Below are 18,763 nucleotides of genomic sequence, written 5' to 3' on the forward strand. Positions count from 1 at the left end.
CCACTCAAGGGCCTGATCCGTGATGCCCAGGTTCTCATGGAGTCGATTGATCAGGATTGATCAGGATGGCATGGTTGACCGCGTCGAAAGCACAGGAAAGATCAAGGAGGATGAGGACAGAAGGAATGCTGGAATCAAGGTTAGAGAGCAGAACTACACAGGTGTTCAGGAGAGCAGTTTCCGTGTCTCTGGCACTGAAGCCAGACTGATGGTCATGGAGACAACCAACAGATTCCGTGTGGAGAGTAAGCTGGGAGATGGCAAGCTTTTTCAACAGTTTGCCCAGGAAAGGGGTAATGGAGATTGGGCGATAGTTTGTCGGGCAGGCAGGATTGGCAGAAAGCTTCTTGAGGAGTGGGTGCATAAGGGAGTGCTTAACGGGAGAGGGGAAAGAGATCAGAAATCGGTCAAGGCTGGAGCGAGGGTGTCAATATGGTTCTTGATGGTTCTGGTGGAGCAGGAGAGCACCTGTTTGGATGACACTTTCATAGATCGGACTTGTCTAGAAACCTCGTCAGGTGTTGTCGGAGAGAAAGAGGAGAAAGGAGGAAGAGAGGTAGAGATGGCCAAAGGGGGCCGAGAGAGGAAGAGGGAGAGGAAGAGGAGATGGAGGACAGGATGTCCTGAGTTTTAGCAGAGAAGTGAGATGACAGAGCCATACAGAGGGCCTGGGAGGGAACAGGAGATGTAAAGACCTCAACAGGATTGCCCAGTTCTTTTCAGATTTTAAAGCGTTTGGCCGTGTTGTTAGAGGCCACAGAGACACAGGCTTGAATGTGTGTGTTCTATTCTTGATGAGTGTTATTGCTTCGACTGCCATTTTGGTGCAACCAGTCTAGATATGTCTAAATGTGGCCTGGCAAGCTTTACTATATTGTTATTACATGTCGACACTGGTCTACCTTGTGCAGCCAGTTGGACATGATTTCATTGTGGCATGGCATTTTTAATAGCAAAGCTTTAATGTTCCTGTGCTCTGTTGGTGACTTGCACCTATTGGATTGGTGTTACCCTACAAAACAATTGCAAACACTCTGGCTTTTTAGCCAATTTTTCTGAGACAGTGTGCTGTATGTTATATTAAAAGACATATGTATATCTTTCTCCTAGTGCAGTGTGCGGCATATCCGTTCAGCAGCACGTTTGTGCGTATTGCGCAAGTGTGATAATCTAGGCTGGTCCAGAGTGTGGCGTGACCCTTGATTGTTGCTGAGTTGGGGGAGTCAGCATGGCTTGCAGGGGGGCCCCCACATCTTGTGTTACGCCACTGGTTATCCCAAGGCACGTTTGGGATGAATTTGAAGTGTAGATGAGGCCTACTGCAACTAAGGCACTTGTACCAAGGACCCAGCCACTGGAGGTGATGGAACCCCTGCATGTGCTCTAGTCAAACCTTCCTAGTTGGTAGGGGCAGTGAGAAAGGACTCCCCTCTCCCCTGGAGACCCTGGGCTGGGCCTCCCAGCAATCCAGAAGTCCATGAAGAACCCTGGGCCCTGGTACTGCCTTAATCGGCTTCTAAGCTACAAAGATCCAGACATCGCCTGCCTGCACCAAGTTTCTTCATGCCACATGCCATTGATTCTTGGGCTGCACCATGTGTTGGACCTAGTCGCCCAGCTCATGAAACCGACACAGAATCACCAGTTCAGCAAACACCTAGAAGTGTGGATCAATGTTATTGAGCCCCCAGAACCAGAACTAAATGCATTTGAGGTAGGCCAGTCACCCTGGCTTGCCTTAAGAGACCCCAGTGACTTGCAAGACCCCACTTGCTTTCTTTTACCATTTGCTGCAAACAAATTCTTTGCCTGAGCACCTTGTCTACAAAGAAAGTCTGCTGGAGCAGTGGTATTAGAGAGAGAGGTCGAGAGAGAGGTCGAGAGAGAGGTCGAGAGAGAGGTCGAGAGAGAGATAGCGAGAGAGATAGCGAGAGAGAGAGATAGCGAGAGAGAGAGAGATCGAGAGAGATCGAGAGATCGATATCTCCCAATGGACATTACAGGTCAGCCTGCCCCAACAGGACACAGATTGCTAGAGAGCACTGTATCATACATGCCAACATTCAGACGCACCTGGGAGGGATTTTTCCACAGGGAAATCGGGAGACGCATATTTCCCCATAGGAATGCATTGGTGCTACAATTATTTTAGGCGGGAGATCGTGCAAAAATAGCAATACTTTTCACCTAATAATCGGGAGTCTCCGAAATTAAATGTTGGGTTAATTCCTTCAAATGAAAGCCTAAACAGTCATTAAAGCATACACAAAAATAATGCTTTTATTTTACAAATAATGCAAATATGTGGTGCTGGCTTTCAGCCTTTGTTTATATATGTCCATACTAAGGTTAAATGTTACAAACATATATGGTAATAGAAACGCATTTAATACTATGTACATTTTTGGGTGTTGAGGTATAAAACATGAAAGGGAGGAATGAAATTCCTCTTTTGGAAAAATCATCTGTGCAAAGCATCATGTTGTCATGTTCATAAATGGTGCTAGATTGTAATGTTTCATGCATTTTTAGTTTTCACACATAGGTGCCAAAAATTGATGGTGTGCATTGTGAGGGGACAATGGTACACACACATGGATAACCGCCCACCCCTTCACAGTCCCGTGCCGGCCGGCGTGTCATGTGATGCAAGCAGCGTTGCTGGGTTCTTTCTTCTAATGATGATTCATTGGAGGACCGCTTGCAGGTGCATACATGCCAACATGCAGATGCACCCGGGCGGGAGATTTCCGCAGGGAAATCGGGAGACGTATATTTCCCCATAGCAATGCATTGGGGCTTCAGTTATTTTATGTGGGAGACCATGAAAAATAGCAATATTTTTCACTTAAAAATCGGGAGTCTCCCGCCTAAATCGGGAGGGTTGGCATGTATGCCGTGACAAGTTGCTTCATGAGCCAGATTGCAAAGAGCTGCAATGCCGTACGCCATTCTTGTGCAAGCTGAATAGAGCTGGGTATGTTAGGCTGAACCTTCTTGCCGTCTGGCAAACGTAGGCACTGCACGGGTGGCACACTCATGCCCTAGGCCTGTTACATCAGGTGAGTCCTTTCATCTGATGAGTCTCTGTTAGAGGAAAGGACCTTCTTGCAGTGGCAATCACAAGCAGATTACCCAAATTCCAAAATGTGTTTCTCCTCCCCTGAGTAAAACAATATTAATAATGGTCACCAGGATTTTAAGGGGTGGAACTATTTGAACAAAAAAATGTGTGTGACTTTCAATTAAATCACAAAAAGGGAAAAACAGAATTATGGAGAAAGTAGACCTACGACCTGCTGTCTTCAGTTTTCATTAGCGCTTTATAGAGGTAAAGACTCAGCACTTTGTATAATAAGCTCTGGAGTATGTCACAGTACCACAATCCGTTTTCAGCCTGAAAAAACTGCAATGCACAAGTATACAATAAAATGTGCATTAATAGTGAATTTAAAGTCTGCATTGTTGTATAGGCCGACATGCTTGCAATGGACTGCAGGTCAACTGGTGCCTGCACACAACTTTAATAAATGTAATCTTACGTAATAGCGCTATTGGGACAATTTCTTTCTGCCAAACCCTGTTACACAATATGTGTGTATATATATATATACTTGTGAAATGCGCACATATCCTCCAGACTTATGTGAATGGAGTGTGTCAAGGTGCAGTTACACACAGCTCCAGGTACTATATATGAGCAACATATCTGTGCCCCCTGCGAGAGAGGATGCTATGCTCCGGCGTGGCTAGGTGGAGTACGACATTTACTAGGAGAAACATGACTCGGGGCAACATATCTGTGCCCCCTGCGAGAGAGGATGCTATGCTCCGGCGTGGCTAGGTGGAGTACGACATTTACTAGGAGAAGCATGACTCGGGGCAACATATCTGTGCCCCCTGCGAGAGAGGATGCTATGCTCCGGCGTGGCTAGGTGGAGTACGACATTTACTAGGAGAAGCATGACTCGGGGCAACATATCTGTGCCCCCTGCGAGAGAGGATGCTATGCTCCGGCGTGGCTAGGTGGAGTCTGACATTTACTAGGAGAAGCATGACTCGGGCAGCTGTCTGAAGTCATGCTGAATATATCTCCAGAGAGAACGGTTCTCAACCTCAAGGCCCGAACTTTGAAGACAAAGGCCACATTATAAGTACGGCAGTGCAGTAAAAACAGCGGTAGAGCGGCAGTCATTCTGGAAGAGACACTTGTCAGCCGCCTCAGCGCACCACCGTACTATAGGGTTGGAGGTTGATTCTGAACATTACCACCAAACTCGTGATTAGGCTCAATGTGCCTCGACTCCTGGCACCAAATAGCAGAACAGTCTATGGGCACGAATCCTGTACGAGTCTAGCTTTGTGGGCTGTCTGGGAGGGTAAGGGGCCGTCCTTACCTTAACTGGTCAATTGAAGGCCTTCAGGATGTCTGTCCTGAGCATCTACCCAAAGAAGCATTTTTAGTGAATATTAAGGAGTGCATATTTATATCCGTCATTTTCTAGAGCAACGCCACCATTTCATAATTTCTATTATACGGCAGAGAGAGAGGTGTCTAATAAGGATATTATTTATCTAAAATATCTGGAGAACCTCGAAATAGAGTTTGAAAGTTGCTTCAAACATCCATACACTGCAGTGGGGTGGACAAGCCAAATTGTGGATGAAAAGTACATTGCTCCATGTAAATCACTGTTCCTCTGTATGTCAAACCGTATTATAATCCAGGATGCTTCCTGTTGTGAGTCTTGCAAACAACTGAGCAGTGTGTGATAGCTTCGTACAGTTGTATTTAGTGTGCCCCAGCCTACACAAATCAAGCCTAACTGTTTTGTTTTCTTGTACAGTGAAGCCACTCGGTCCCACAGATTTACGATGGGATTATGAGTAGCGGGGGCAATGCTTCCTCCACTCCACTTCCAAACACAGGATTTTGTACTGTGGTAAAACTGGTGGTAATCCTGTGACCGGCTAAAAAAAGTGGTAATAGCAGAATAACTGGCAAAAATGTACTGCGCCGCCCCTCGGAATGAGACCCAGAATACCAGAATATTCTAAGAAGTGGCCTCACGGTGCCTATGACAATTACAAAAAACATAAACCAGCATTTTAATAAAAAACACTCAAAAATGTAAAACAAACCTGCTTAAATAAATGTATCATTCAAATTCCCTAAAAGGCAGATCATGTTCAGGAATTCGAATGTGAGGTACATTCTGGAGGCATTTACCATCCTGCAAAAATGCGTCTGGAAAGGATAAATCTTAGAAGCCGCACTTGCACCAACATTTTCAGTGCCTCTGATATGTAGTAGAAATAGGTCCCAGACACAGGAAAGAGCAACACTTACAGGTCGGCTCACGAAAATGTGAGCAGAAGAAGGGTGGAAAAAAGAGTTCCATGGAAAGATGGATCTGCTTTGAAACTAGACCCCAATAAGCTGTTTCTTAAGCACATTTAGAAGGCTGAAGCCCCATCACATTATCCAGATGGAAGCCATGGTAGGACGCAGCAAGCGAAGGGGGCAGCCTTGACCGGAGCTTGTTCACTGTCCCCAAGATCGTAGAGACCCTCTGAGCCACTGTAAAAGTGCTCTCCTCTTCCGAAGCAACGGCGACCTCCGCTAGTGAGGCTGGATTCAATTGAACAGATCAAGTCGTTTTGGGCTTTCGATCAGTATGATTCCTCGGGCAATCCTTTTGGGATCTCGTAGATCCTCCACCCATTTGCACAAGTATGATCCGCAAAGTTCTGTAACTAGGAAATATTGTTAGAAGAAATTTGATCAGGGATGGGGGGATTACAAAATGAAAATAAAAACGTGTACATCAAATTGCTTTTGTACTCGTTGCTATCAATCGTAGTCAGGAAGAAGAGCCTTCAAAGCTGGCATGGGGAATATGGGCTTCTTCTCAGCGCTGCCAGAGGACCCTTGCAATGCAGGGTTACAACTGTACTTGGTTTGAAAATAAGACTAGTTCGGGCATCTCTTCAATGAATAAGACACTATCATCCATGCCCCCTTACTCCTCTGAAATGCTCTGTTACGCAGCATGGAAGAAAATACACTTGCTGTCTTCAAAAGCACAACTTGTTCTGTCCAATTGTGGGTGTTTCTTACAGCAGCGTGGCGCTTCTGCCATATCTTGAAAAGATACCAATGATACCAACAGGCACGATAAAAAAAAAAAACGTTTCTACTGGTGTCTTTGCCTTTGCCCATCAGTCTTCTCTGGTAGTTGGAGCACTTGTGCTAATCGACAACCAGCACATCGTCATCTCGTTTTTGGTATTTTAAGGTGAAGCACCAAACATCGCCCTCTACGGTCAGCATCCGGTAGGCGAGATTCCTCATTGGGGGACCCCATTGGCTTTCTCGGGTTCTTCTGTGATGTCCATTTCATAGCTGTTGAAGGCGGGATTGTCAGTCCCGTTTTCAGTATCGGGGTGCGGGTTCCACTTCAAAACTTGCACTTTCTCCGTCTAAAATAAGAAGATAACAAATAATTTAGTGGCATGGCGATGGTTTCTTACAAGACAATTACACTTCTAGAAAGTTCTATGAATTTAGTAACATCCCGCTCGGGTCCGTGGCAGCTTCCTTCTTGGGAATCCCTGGGGCGTTCTTTCTTCACTAGAAGGACCTGCTGACTTCCCAGCACACATTTTGGGCTTACGGTAATATGGTAAGTGGGTGGAGCTTCCCTCAATACTACCTGAATAAATGCTTAGTAGGATGTACTTCTTCAGCTTGGTGTACTTTATAGAAAGGTGTTTGGAGGCTAAGCTCAGGTGCCGGCCACATTCATGCCATCGTAATCCCATGAAGATCATTCGAGTGGACTCGTCACGTGGTGAAAAACCGAAACATGCCGCCCTACCACGGCTGTCTCTTTAGCTGTGCTCAATTATCCACAAACACATTGGGCCTCATTACAACCCAGGCGGTAAGGGTTAAAAGGCGCCGTCGGCGCCGTTAACCCTTAACGCCTGATTACCATTTTAACGCCTGCTTTTAGCAAATGCAATGCAAGGCGCTAACCCGTGCCTTCCCCACTCCCATTATGCCCTATGGGGCAAAAATGGGAATGGGGAAGGGTAAATGGGGAATGGGGAGTTACCGCCCCACTCACCTTGGAATGGGGCGGTAAATCCGCCAACCACATGGTGTAAACAGAGTGTACACCATGGTGGTAAAGTAGGGAACTTACCGCCTGGGTTGTAATGAGGCCCATTGCTAGATCTAGGACGAAAGGCGAGAAGTGGTTCCAAGCACAACCTTAATCGCAATCATTTGCCTTTATTCAGATCTCAAATGTATTGTGAGAAAAGTTATTTGACCCCTGCCCAAGACAATTGCTACTCTCCCAGAGGTTGCACCATAGGGTGCAGGAAGTGGTCCCTGATCGTCCAGCGATCGCATACACCACCCTGACATGGACAGCCCAAGAGTGACAGATTCCTAGACTACTTACTTTGCTGCCTCTGCAGTATGCCATGAAGTTGTAGATGTAGTCGAAGTCCTGCTTGTTCAGTAGGAAGTCTGGATTCACAGATTGCTTCAGTCCACCTGCAGAAGAGCCAGAGCAGAAACATTGAAATCAGAAGCCTGCGTCCGATTATTTCTGATAGCAGTAAGAATCCAGGCCTGCTTCAGTCCCGAGTTAAGAATCACTGGCAATAATGAGCCCGCCCCTTAGATGCACACTAAGGCAATGGTCCTGTTTACTGTGCACAGTATGTGTGCCAATAAAGTACATGCTGTGCTGGTGTTCCAAGCTGCAGGATTGATGGTTTATCGAATCCAAAAGGATTCACTGTGCAGTGGAGGGTACAATTCCAGGCACTCGTTGTAGACCAACACAACAAGTGTCTTGTGGATACAACGTTCAACAACGTATTTATTAATAGGAGAGGTTTGAATACACACCTGTTGGGCTTGGGGTTTATTTATGATAAAAAAGGAGTCTGCCTTCCAGAGGTTGGTGTACTTCAGCAGCAGGGGAGTTGCTAGGTCTGGAAAAGACCCGGGGCTAAGCTGATGTCGGTACTGTTGGGACTGGGGGCTAGCTAGTCTTTTGGCTGTAGCTCCTGAGATTCTATCCGGGGCTACAACCAAAAGATCAGGGGCTACAGCCCCCTCAGCCCCCCCAGCAAGGCCCCTGTTCAGCAGTGTCAGGATGGGATAAATAAGAATGCATTATAGCTGCCTATGTTAGCTATACTTGTTTCCCCCAGGTGTCCTAAATGCAACATCGTCGTCCTAGGGATATAGCGCCCAGCTGCTTTCTTGGCGGCTGAAACCTAGTCTCAAGGATATAGCTCCCATCCACGTCTTGGTTCACGTCAGAGTCAAGCCTCTGACTCAGCCTTTTCATTTATCGGCCTGTAGCATTGGTGCCAAACAGTCTCTACTGTGCGGCATTTCTTTTTGAGAGCTTTGGGTCTGTCAATGTACCAGGTTTTGGAAGGCGGTTGGGCAGAACCTTTCTTGAGGGGGCACGAGGCCACGGTCTGGGAGATGGTCAGGAAGTGAGAAATAAAATGATACATTGTCTACGAAGAGTGTGGGCAACAAGGTGGGGTTTGAATTTGGATGATGCCATCTTTTGCATGAACTCAGTAGGTTTGGGGTTTAATCAACTCAAGACAGGATTACTGTTACTGGCAAATCGGGAATCAAGAATTCAGTGGGGTTCTGCCTTCTCCCTAACTGCACCTATCCGATGTGGGGTACCTCAAGGGGCATGTGTTAGGAAGAATTCTCATTCTATGGCTAATTTCCCTCACCTAGTGAGTCACCCAGCAGCTTTGCTGGACTTCTGGAGTTTATTTTTTCCACTTGGTAAGAGTGTGAGCCTTTTCCCCACTCTTACCTGTGTTTTGCCATGCATATTTTTACTGTTTGTGTGATAGTGGGCTCTGGAGGGCCCAACTCCATGAACCCCACTTTTCATGTGTGTTACACAGCACCTTCCATGCAGTAACACGGGGTTGTCTTTAAGACTTCCCCCGACTCCATGTCCTGGGGCTGACTACTGTCCCCCAGAAACAGGTAAAGTTGCCATTTACTTTACATAGTCATTTAAAACTACAGACCCAGTACACCCCATCTTACATGGAGTACTGGAAAGGGTTAATTCTGATCCCTTTTTGTCTGTGCCTCTCTGAGCTTTGTTTTGCTCTTTTAACATTTAGACTTGGCTGGTGGCAGTGGTATCTACCCTAACTTTTCTACCGCGATTATATTATATAAACGTGGTACTGTTCCAGGCTATCATAGTAGCCTCAAACATAAACCTGCTTGACCAAATACTCTTTCTTTTGGCTCCGGTTGGGTTTATTCGCCATTTCTTTTTGTTAAAGTCCTTCTTGTGTTTTACTTTGCGTTGCAAACCAGGTTTGCCTTATTTGTTCACCGTCTTTTGGCGGGCTTCTCTCAAGAAGCCCTCCTTTTGGCGCCTGGGTGTCTAGGTCGGCTGAATGTGAGGGAGGGGTGTAGTCACCCCCTGCACAGGGTATCCTTGGAAACCCAAGTCGCACTTTGTCATGATTGGCTAAGGTGGTTGTCCAGGCCGGACAACCCCCCTGCTGGGTGATTTGACAGCCAGGCTGTGTGAATGGGGGATTTTTGCATAAAAGGCAGGACTCTTGGGCTGGAAGTCAGAGTCGCCACTCGAACTGCAAGGAACCGAAGAGAAGCGGAGAAGAAGACGGCTGCTGCAACTACCGAGTCCCGGTGGAGCCCTGCTGCAGTCCTGAGCTATCTACACTTCGACAAGAGAAGATCGAGTCCGGAGTTTTCTTCCCTTGAGCTTGGTGAGATTAACCAGCTCATCTTCCGCGGGCAGAGGATCCTCTTCTTGGTCGAAATCGCTGCACACAGCTGTAGTGGACTGAAGAGCCTCTCCTGTTTTAAAGGAGCGCTCCTTTTATTCACTGTTGCTTTTGCTGCTGCTGGCTTCATCCCTGGGTAGTGCAGATCACTCCAGACGTCATCCTTCTTGTCCCCACGACTGAAGTCACAGGAACCGTGAGTCTGCAGAAACTACCAGGGACAACTGCCGTGGCACCAGCTCTTCTTCAATTGAATAAGGTACTGTTTCTGACCTCGAGGAACTAGGGTGAATCCCTTTTCTCCTCACCAAACGCTTGTCCTTATCTTCCTTCCCTTTTATAACTTTTGCTTTCTCTTATGACAATATCCAAGTACTCCTGGCAATCTCGAATCGTGAGATCCTCGACAACAGGAGCCCTGTTCCACTTGACACTGGTGCAGGCCTGTTGACTTGTATTCACCTGTAGGGAAGTGACCTCTGATTCTATCTGCCTTGACAAAAGTATTGCCTATGATTTTTATCCCCAACTCTCTTGTGTTGATTCGTGTGCTAAGTGTGTTTTAACTCCGGTAACATTTCTTCCCGATTGTACGCGTATCTTTAGTAAAACCAAACTGTTATTACTGTCAAAAAGTGATCGCATCTGTCCCTCCGGTAACGTCTTTGTTTCACAACACCGGTCTGTAAAAACCAAATTTACTGCACAAAGTGAATTGGTTGTGTGTAGTGTATTTTACGTGTGGTTTTACATTATTAGAAGTCAAGTGTTTAACGAGCAGATGGTCTAGAAATAAATTTACTTTTACTTTTCAACCAGAAACTTGAGTAGGTGTTTGCTTGAGTCTCAGTAACTGTGGTCCTTTGTGTAATCTCTACTACTGCTCATATACTCTTGAGATAAGTCTGGCTGCTCCGCTACGGCTACCACTTTAACAGTGTAGTACAGGCTTGTACCAAGGGTGAACTTGTAGTGCCACCTGTAGTCTTAATTGTGTGTAGTGGTCCCTAAGGGCACTGCACAGGATTCTGTCTAACTACATGTCTATCGCCCATTGTTTTCAATCTTTACATCAGGCCACTGTGCTCGCTCCTGGTGGGCTTGGATATATTTTTACAAACTATGGCAACGATATCCAGCTAGTTCTGGGAATTAGCTGTGACCACATCCATGCCTCTGCCGTCCTAACCAATGTGCGTGATCGAATCGATCAATAACTGGCAATGCAAAACGGAGCTCCTCACTTATGGGTCTCGGCAGGCATTAGCTTAGCTCAGCGCCGGTCAAAAAGGTTTCCAAATTGGGAGCAATATCTTCCAAGCACAAAACAAGGTCAAACGCCTGTGCATTCAGTTGGAGGCCTCACTGAATGCGATGCTTATGTTAACCAGGTGAGCCAGAATTGCAATTACTACCTCCGGCTGCTTAAAAACATCCATCCCTACATCGGAGAAAATAATTGTGCAGTCTCGACTACTGTAATTCACTACTAATCGGATCTATGCCAGCCCGAGAAATCAGGAATATGGTATCTTTTCCAAGGCTTATGAACTGATCCCCCAAATGAAAGAAATCAAAGCTAAATATTGCAAATCTTCCATCTTGCCATTGATCAAATATTATGTAGCCAAAATAATTCTGGTTATTTTGTATGGCTTAGAAGAGAAACCCTTACTCTGGAGTGCAAATTGGGCCAGAATAGAAGGTAGAATTTGGAAAGTCTCTCTTAACCTCCCTATGAATACACCTGGTTGGAACTTGCGGTTTGTACTAGGCCTTGTCTCTTTAGAATGCTGTGCAGAATGGAAGTTAATCGTGTTACATAGAGAGATAATGTGCCATAAACGGACTCCCTGTATGAACATTTTAGAGGTCACTTGAAAGGCTTAAAATCCAGAATCTTGAGAGGGCTGGATTTAAAAACAAATAACATACTGGACAGAGTAAATTCAGATTTTGAAACTCTGATAACCAACCCTCTCAAGGTAAAACGGGACTTGGAGCGGTTAGACTGGATTAAAACCACCTCTTTGGTGAGACGCTCAAAGCCGTGTATGCGTTTCTGAAGGCAGAAAAAAATGTTGCCCATTTGCCACGTTACCTAGTAAAATACCCTGACCCCAGAATAAGATCCAACTTTTTACGGGTGTGATTGAACTTGGTCCCCAATGGGGAGGTCTTGGCAATAAGAAAGCAGGAAGATCTTGCGGTCAAACTATGTAAAGTGTGCTCCGATCCAAGACTCCAATCACTCCGTCATATCCTAATGGAGTGTGAAGGGACTTGGCCCCTGAGGCTAGCGAAATTAAGAAGATTCACACATAAGGAGGTGGGCCTTGTCTCGGAGCATCTTTTGGAAAGAATGATTGCAGGCCAAGAAATCCAGCTATCGGCAACAGGGGTTGAAATATTGGGAAATCCAAACCTGCTAAATTAACTATGTTGGGAAATGACTTGGTTAAGGGCTGAGGGCTTGGGGGGTAGCTTGACCCACATCAAGGAAAACTAGATCATGTGAATACTATTGTGGAATGCTGGGTAAAGGGGAAGGTCAAATGTACTCTTTTATTGTTCGGAAAGTAATTTGCAAACAAAAGGAGATGGGGGGTAATTACCCCACGTTGAGTTTCAAGAAGTGGGGAGAATGGACTTATTTTATTGAAATCAATGTGTGCAAATGGTTATTAATTCTTTTTAAACTATTTTTATTTGGTCTAATTTCCTAATTTTTGGGAATGTTAAATGGTATTAGTTGATAAATAATTTGTAAAGGTTCTAATGAAATGAAAGTGTCTTTTCTTTTTGTGAACCATTTTTTTTTATTTTTTTTTGTTTAAATACTAATCGGAGCCTCACTTTGCAACTTGAAAACATGCCAGATGATTTGGAATAGCGCTGTGCACGTTGTTAAAAAACTCACAAGAAAGGTTAACCTCTTGGATCATAGGAGGGGCCTTCACTGGCTTCCGATACAGGATACAGGAACGCACAAGCTTCAAAGTATGTACCATGATCCAACAGTGCGTCTTCGGAACAGCTCCCTTGTATCTAAAATGATTGACTCCCTGCTATATTCCAACCAGAGTGCTTCGCTCCCCCAAACTGCTGCAGGTGCTTTTCCCAGGCTTCCAACTCTCTAGGGGGCTTGGACGGTCCTTCCCAGTAAAAGCGGCAAACCTCTGCGCTTAGACTGGAGACGGACCTAAAGTCCTTCAGAAAAGTGCTGAACACATAATTGTTCAAGTAATCTTGATACATTTCTTCCGCCCTCCCCTCTATTGGATCTAATCCTGTCTTTTATGTTCGTGTGGAGTGTGTAAGTGTCTTGCGCCCTGTTACCTGCAAGCTCCGCACTATAAATTAAAAAAGAAAAAAACTGTTCTGCTCTGTATTCACGTCTCACATCATTGTAAATTCTCTGTCTACAAAAGAAAGAAAACCCAGCCATGTGCTTGATCTTGGAGCTGAAAAGGTACCGAGACTCCACTGGCCCCGGTTGCATGCAGGAACCAATTCAAGATGGTGCACTCGCCCATCCACACCTGTGGCCTGCAGCCTCCCGTCCAAGCCATCCTACTGGAGACAGGTGCTTCTTGGTTTTCGGCCCCGCCTCTGGAACTCGCTTCCGGCTCATCTGGGAGCCATTAGTGCGGGTCTTCTCACAAGTCACTGGCTCCACAGTTCTCATTGCGCTCTGGAGGTACAGGAGGGTTCACGCTGCAGTTGTTTTGTACAGGCCTAGCTATCAAGGAGGAGATGCAGCGATGTCCATGCAACATCAGCCCAAAAAAGGTGTGTCTCTGCCCGCTCGCTTCACCTGGCAACGTCACTCCTCATCAGCATCTCGCCGGCCTGCTAGGATTCCAGAAAAAGGCTCGGTCTGCTCATAGGCTCCTGCCATCAGTCAAGGTCATCACGTTGCACGTGGTTCCTTCCGGTCAACTCAGTTAGCCTCATTACGACCCAGGCGCTAAGTGGTTAACGGCGCCGTAAAAAGTGACCGCGCCGTTAAACCCTTAACGCCTAATTACGAGATCCCTTTGCGTCTTCCGACCTTAACGGCTGATCTGGACCAGCCGTTAAAGTAGGGACCCGCAAAGGGACCTCGCAGGCAATTACGGTACCGCAATTTGCGGTACCGTAATTGCCGCCTTCCCCATTCCCATTGAGCCTTATAGGGCAAAAATGGGGAAGGGCTATGGGGAAATGGGGAAATACCGCCCCGCCAACCTTGGAATGGGGCGGTATTTCCCCATTTCACCATGGCGGACTCGTTCCAACACCGGCGCCATGGTTTAGCGCCGGTGTTGTAATGAGGGCCAGTGGGATTAACTTCCGGACCCTTTTCCTTGATGAGTTAGGGGTCGTTGATGGGTCTGTGGACGTCGGGAAGTGAGAGTACACTTGGCAAGTGCAAGCAGTAACTGGTGTTTATCTCTCCCCATCCACACTGGTTCCACTGCAGTGCTGCTGTTCCAGCCCTTTCACACTCGAGGGAAGACCCCCCGCTGCTGTCCCTGCCAGCCCATATGGTCCCGGCCCGGTTGGTTTCTAACACACCTGCGTATCCTTTGGGGGAGTATTTTCTGAATAACCTATGTGCTCTCTCCTATTTGAATGCAAATGCCCACTTTAACCTTCTGTTTCTTTTTTCTCTCACTCTTGCTAGCGCCAAGAGGCAATTCAGTTGTAGTGTGTGCTATGCAAATGAACCATACATAAAGAAGTACACTATGCAAGGGAAACGGGCTGCAAGGCGCTTGCTCTCTCAGCCTAGCCCTCCTCCTGCGCAGTGTTACCCTCTGGGAAGCGCAGGCTGCCCCTAGGGGCCACAGCATGAAATGTGCATATTACGCCCCGTGGCTGCCAGCTGCTGTGATGTAGCCGTAAAACATTCAGAATGTGGTACAGGTACAAAAAGACAAACCTGTGACTCAAATGGCTCTCTCTGTACGACGCGTTGCGTACAAGGTTGGTAAGGCGCCCACTTATGCCGCAGCGCACCGTGGCAGCGATGAGGACGAATAGTGCCCCCTTTACTGTACCTGTGAGAAGACTGGCGATGATGCCAATCGCTACAGTCACCAAGGTCCCCAGGGTGCTGAAGTACAGGTAGGACAGCGAGTACCAGTTATCCGCCAGCGCAGGCCTGAAAAGCAAAAGCAGACATGTCAGCCACCATGCAGGCTCTACTTCTCCAAGTCACGTGATATTGGAACTCGAGCCCCCATCAACTTTATAGAGCTAATTTTCCATTAGGCAGATTTTACGCCTTCCATTAACATCATGCCCCATTTTCAATCATTTGTACGGGGGAGGGGAGCAGCGGCATGCAGCTTGCGTTCCCGCCGCCTCCCTTCCTCTACGCCATACGAATGCCCCAGCATTTTTGCTGGCCCAAATGCTGGGGATCCCTACGGAGCCCCCCCGGCTTAGAGCAGGCAGACTCCAGAGGGATCCATTGTAAACACGTTTACACTTCCTAGCATGCTTGATTGGCAGGAGGTGATCACAATAATTTATTTGTCTTTCAGTACATATTGAACTATTCACAAAACAACAAAATAGTTAAAAAATATATTTAAATACAACATATTCATCAACAAGTAAAATAACACAAAAGTGATTAAATATACAGAAAGTCATTATGGCATTACCTATAATTTCCTCTTACTAAAAACGGAGATCCTGTCATAAGAGTAAAATATGTTTCATTCACAATTCATGATAAAACGACTTTAAAAATCAAGAGCAAAGAAGTAACTCATTTCCAAATCTTATTTTAAATGGACAGGTAAATGCCTGCCATAGACGTACGAGGGCAGTTGGACTAGACATGCCACATCCTGACAGACTGTTCAGCCAAAATAATTCACCATGCCCCTGCACCCAACCATCTGTCAATTGTGTGTAGTACCTGATGTAGTGTTCTAGCATGAAAGTCCACCAGGTTAAGACATGTCTCAATCATTCTACAGATTCCAACTCATTGCATAGGCAGGATCCGGGCTCTTCTTTAGGTTTATGCAGCCATGCTCCTAGAACCTCTAAAACTGGTCATTAGTTTAGTCGCATTAGCAGGAAAATACGTCAAGCGGTTGGGCAGGGGAATCGGTATACATATTTGTGTGGTTTTCTGTAGGGGAAATACAGTCTAGAAAGTGTGCTCAGTGAAGAGAGACTCACTATATAATCGTGGTTCTGTGACCAGTTGCACTTTAAATGAGCTCTATAAGGCTCCCAACCCGTCCGACCAATCAGGAGACCAATGTATTTGATAAAAGAAGTTCTCATTATTATTTTTAACTTCCTTTAGCACTCAACAGGGCTCCTCAGAAATGTCTTCCTTTAGCAACAAGAGAATCGACGGCTTATCAGAGCCCATTTTATTGATGTATAATTTGCCTCTACGGCAATAATGGTGGTCCCTGAGGTCAAGTTCTATTCGAATGACTTGAAGTAGAGATGCTTTGGAAAGGCCCAAAATACGTTGCATTCAATTTGTTGGGATCTGACTATGAGCCCTCAAAGGCATAGACAATACTTGCAATTCATTTCTGATGACATAGTGTTACGCTGCCACCTGAACTATATCCTGCTTCGGCACTCACAAAGTTCCTTATTGACATCATCGTAGCTAAAGCCCTTGAGTGTCGCTTCTCGAATATTACGGATTCCTTAGAATGGAATTCCGTCTTGTAGCCAAGATAGCCATCGCTTTGACCATTGTGCATCGCCCCTCCTGGGGTCACCACTCTCAATGTATCTTTCTGGGCGTTTCCAACACACATACATTTGGATGTTTCCATGTTTATTGTCAGGTTGCTATTGCTCGCATATTCATCAAAAGCCGTGGCACTCCTGCCGAGACCAATGTAAGTGGTATCAAAGATGACCAGCTCATCTGCATAGGTCAGATATAAGATCGTTGAGGCACCCAGCTTTGGGGGAAAGCCGTAGACTTTAGACAGATGTTCACCAATGTCAGCCATCAATAGGTTGAATGAGGCAGGTGCCAAAACATAGCCCTGCTTTACTCTCGTTCCTATTTTTATGGATCGTGATAAATCCCCCGTGCTCTCGGGCTACGTTATGAGGCAACTGACCAGCAAAGAGAAGATCTGATGCCATTTCTAACTCTGTCACTTTATCCCACAACATTCCTCAGTCAATAGTGTCGAAGGCAGATGCAAAATCGACAAATAAAATTGACAATTGCACTGCCGGCTTATAATGTGCCTGCCGAATAAGGGAGTTCACTATGAATATGTTGTGGTTGCAGGATAGGCCTGTTTGGAACCCCATCTGAAATTCAGTAAGGACCTGTTTGTCTTCAATCCATTTTTTGATGTTGTGTAGTACACAGGTGGAGGCGATTTTGCTGGGTCCATCTAATGGCGAGAGTATTCTATAGATCACTGGATCATCTCTTTTACCTCACTTATATATTGGTATAAAGTGGGCTGACCTCCAGGATTCAGGAATTAAGCCAGACTTCCTAATTTGGTTAAAGAGAGTCAAAAATATATCTGACCAACTTTCCAGTTTTGCCAAACTTACCATATTTGAAAATCCATCGGGTCCGGGAGCTCTGGATTTTTGAATTTCTTAATAATGCCCAGTAAGTAGTCCCTGTCAAAACTCAGACTAGACAGCGAGCCAGGATATTTGTAGGACAAAGTAGGGGCAGAAAATGTATGGCCCTAACATGATTCCCAGACTAAAGTGACAATGGGATTCACTATACATTTCAAATGTTCTTTACCTTTGGTGTTAAAGATATGCCAAATCTTCTTGGTGTCTCCCTTTCTAATAATATTGTAAAGGGTTCTCGCAGTGGCATTAGCACTAGATAGCTTGTACCACTTCAACCAGTTGCAGAATTTCTTTTTTACATGGTAGGCAGCGTCTAATATTAATTGTAAACGCTGCCTGCTATGCAAGTACTGTTTACTCATTTGCACGGTGGATACGCAGCTGTCCACTAGATTAATTTGTTTCTGGGGGGATGTCGAAACCCTGGCCCATCTGGTGATCTTTTGTCCTCTATATGAAGATTTACGAAAACTGGATCTGTACGATGTACGGATTTACACCACGCGGGGAAAAGAAGAGCCTTGCATGATGGATTCATTCCGTAATAGGGTTATGTGGCAATTGCCAAGTGCTCCTGGACATCTTTAATGTGATATTGGTGGCATGATTTTATGATGATGTTTGTGTACTTTTTTTTAATGTTCTTTTTATATGTGTTTTATGCATTATCTGAAGTAAACAGTGGATCTATCTAATACTGCTTGATAGAGCTATCTCAAAGAGATCCCCAGTGGGTAGGACCCACTGGAGAAAGGTTAGGAAATGGCTGGCAATGGCCATAAAGACAAATATGGCCAGGAGGGGCGGTCGATGGATGGTTAAACAACCTAACAGCACCCACAGGCTGCCAGTCCCTCCTAACATCGCATCTCTCTCTCCTATCTTCACTTCCCATGACAACAGTTTCAGCTCAAAGGAATCACTTTCAGCGTTCCCCTGATAGACAAAACAAAAAGAAAGCAAAGTGCGGACTTGCTGCTAATCCATCCGGAAGCCTGAGAAAATGGATGTCCCAGAATCCTATGCGTGTGAAAAAGTGAAATGGAAGAAACGACAGCACACACTGTCAGCGGAAGGCAGCGCATAGAATCCGATTAAGCATCCGCACAGAACACTAGTCCACATGTGCTTGGATGAATGGGACTAAGCGAGTGAATGCGCCGTCACGCAATCAGACGCAGGCACTGTGGCGGCGGCGGCTGCGCTGTTGAATGACCTTTCTGGCGCCGTTAAGAATACCACAGACTATCTAGCATTTATAAGGCTGGTGAAAACCTACTTATTCTGACCGTCCGGGGCCCGGCTCTCACTTTCTCTACTAGCGCCATGA

General features: G+C 45.9%; 1 protein-coding gene across 1 annotated transcript in view; it reads right to left on the reverse strand.

Annotated features, from left to right (window-relative positions):
• Positions 1–2,259: 2,259 nt before the first annotated feature.
• LOC138514395 (sodium-coupled monocarboxylate transporter 1-like) overlaps positions 2,260–18,763 on the reverse strand; it is a 146,921-nt gene continuing 130,417 nt past the window's right edge. Inside the window, exons 13-15 of the mRNA XM_069629876.1 lie at positions 14,883–14,986; positions 7,476–7,570; positions 2,260–6,483 (exon numbers count right to left, since the gene is read on the reverse strand). Coding sequence (XP_069485977.1) covers positions 6,352–6,483; positions 7,476–7,570; positions 14,883–14,986 — 331 coding nt within the window. The 3' untranslated portion in view covers positions 2,260–6,351. The remainder of the gene's footprint in view (positions 6,484–7,475; positions 7,571–14,882; positions 14,987–18,763) is intronic.

The sequence above is a fragment of the Ambystoma mexicanum genome, chromosome 12 (assembly GCF_040938575.1).
Source record: "Ambystoma mexicanum isolate Mex_15411 chromosome 12, UKY_AmexF1_1, whole genome shotgun sequence".
Classification (NCBI taxonomy): domain Eukaryota; kingdom Metazoa; phylum Chordata; class Amphibia; order Caudata; family Ambystomatidae; genus Ambystoma; species Ambystoma mexicanum.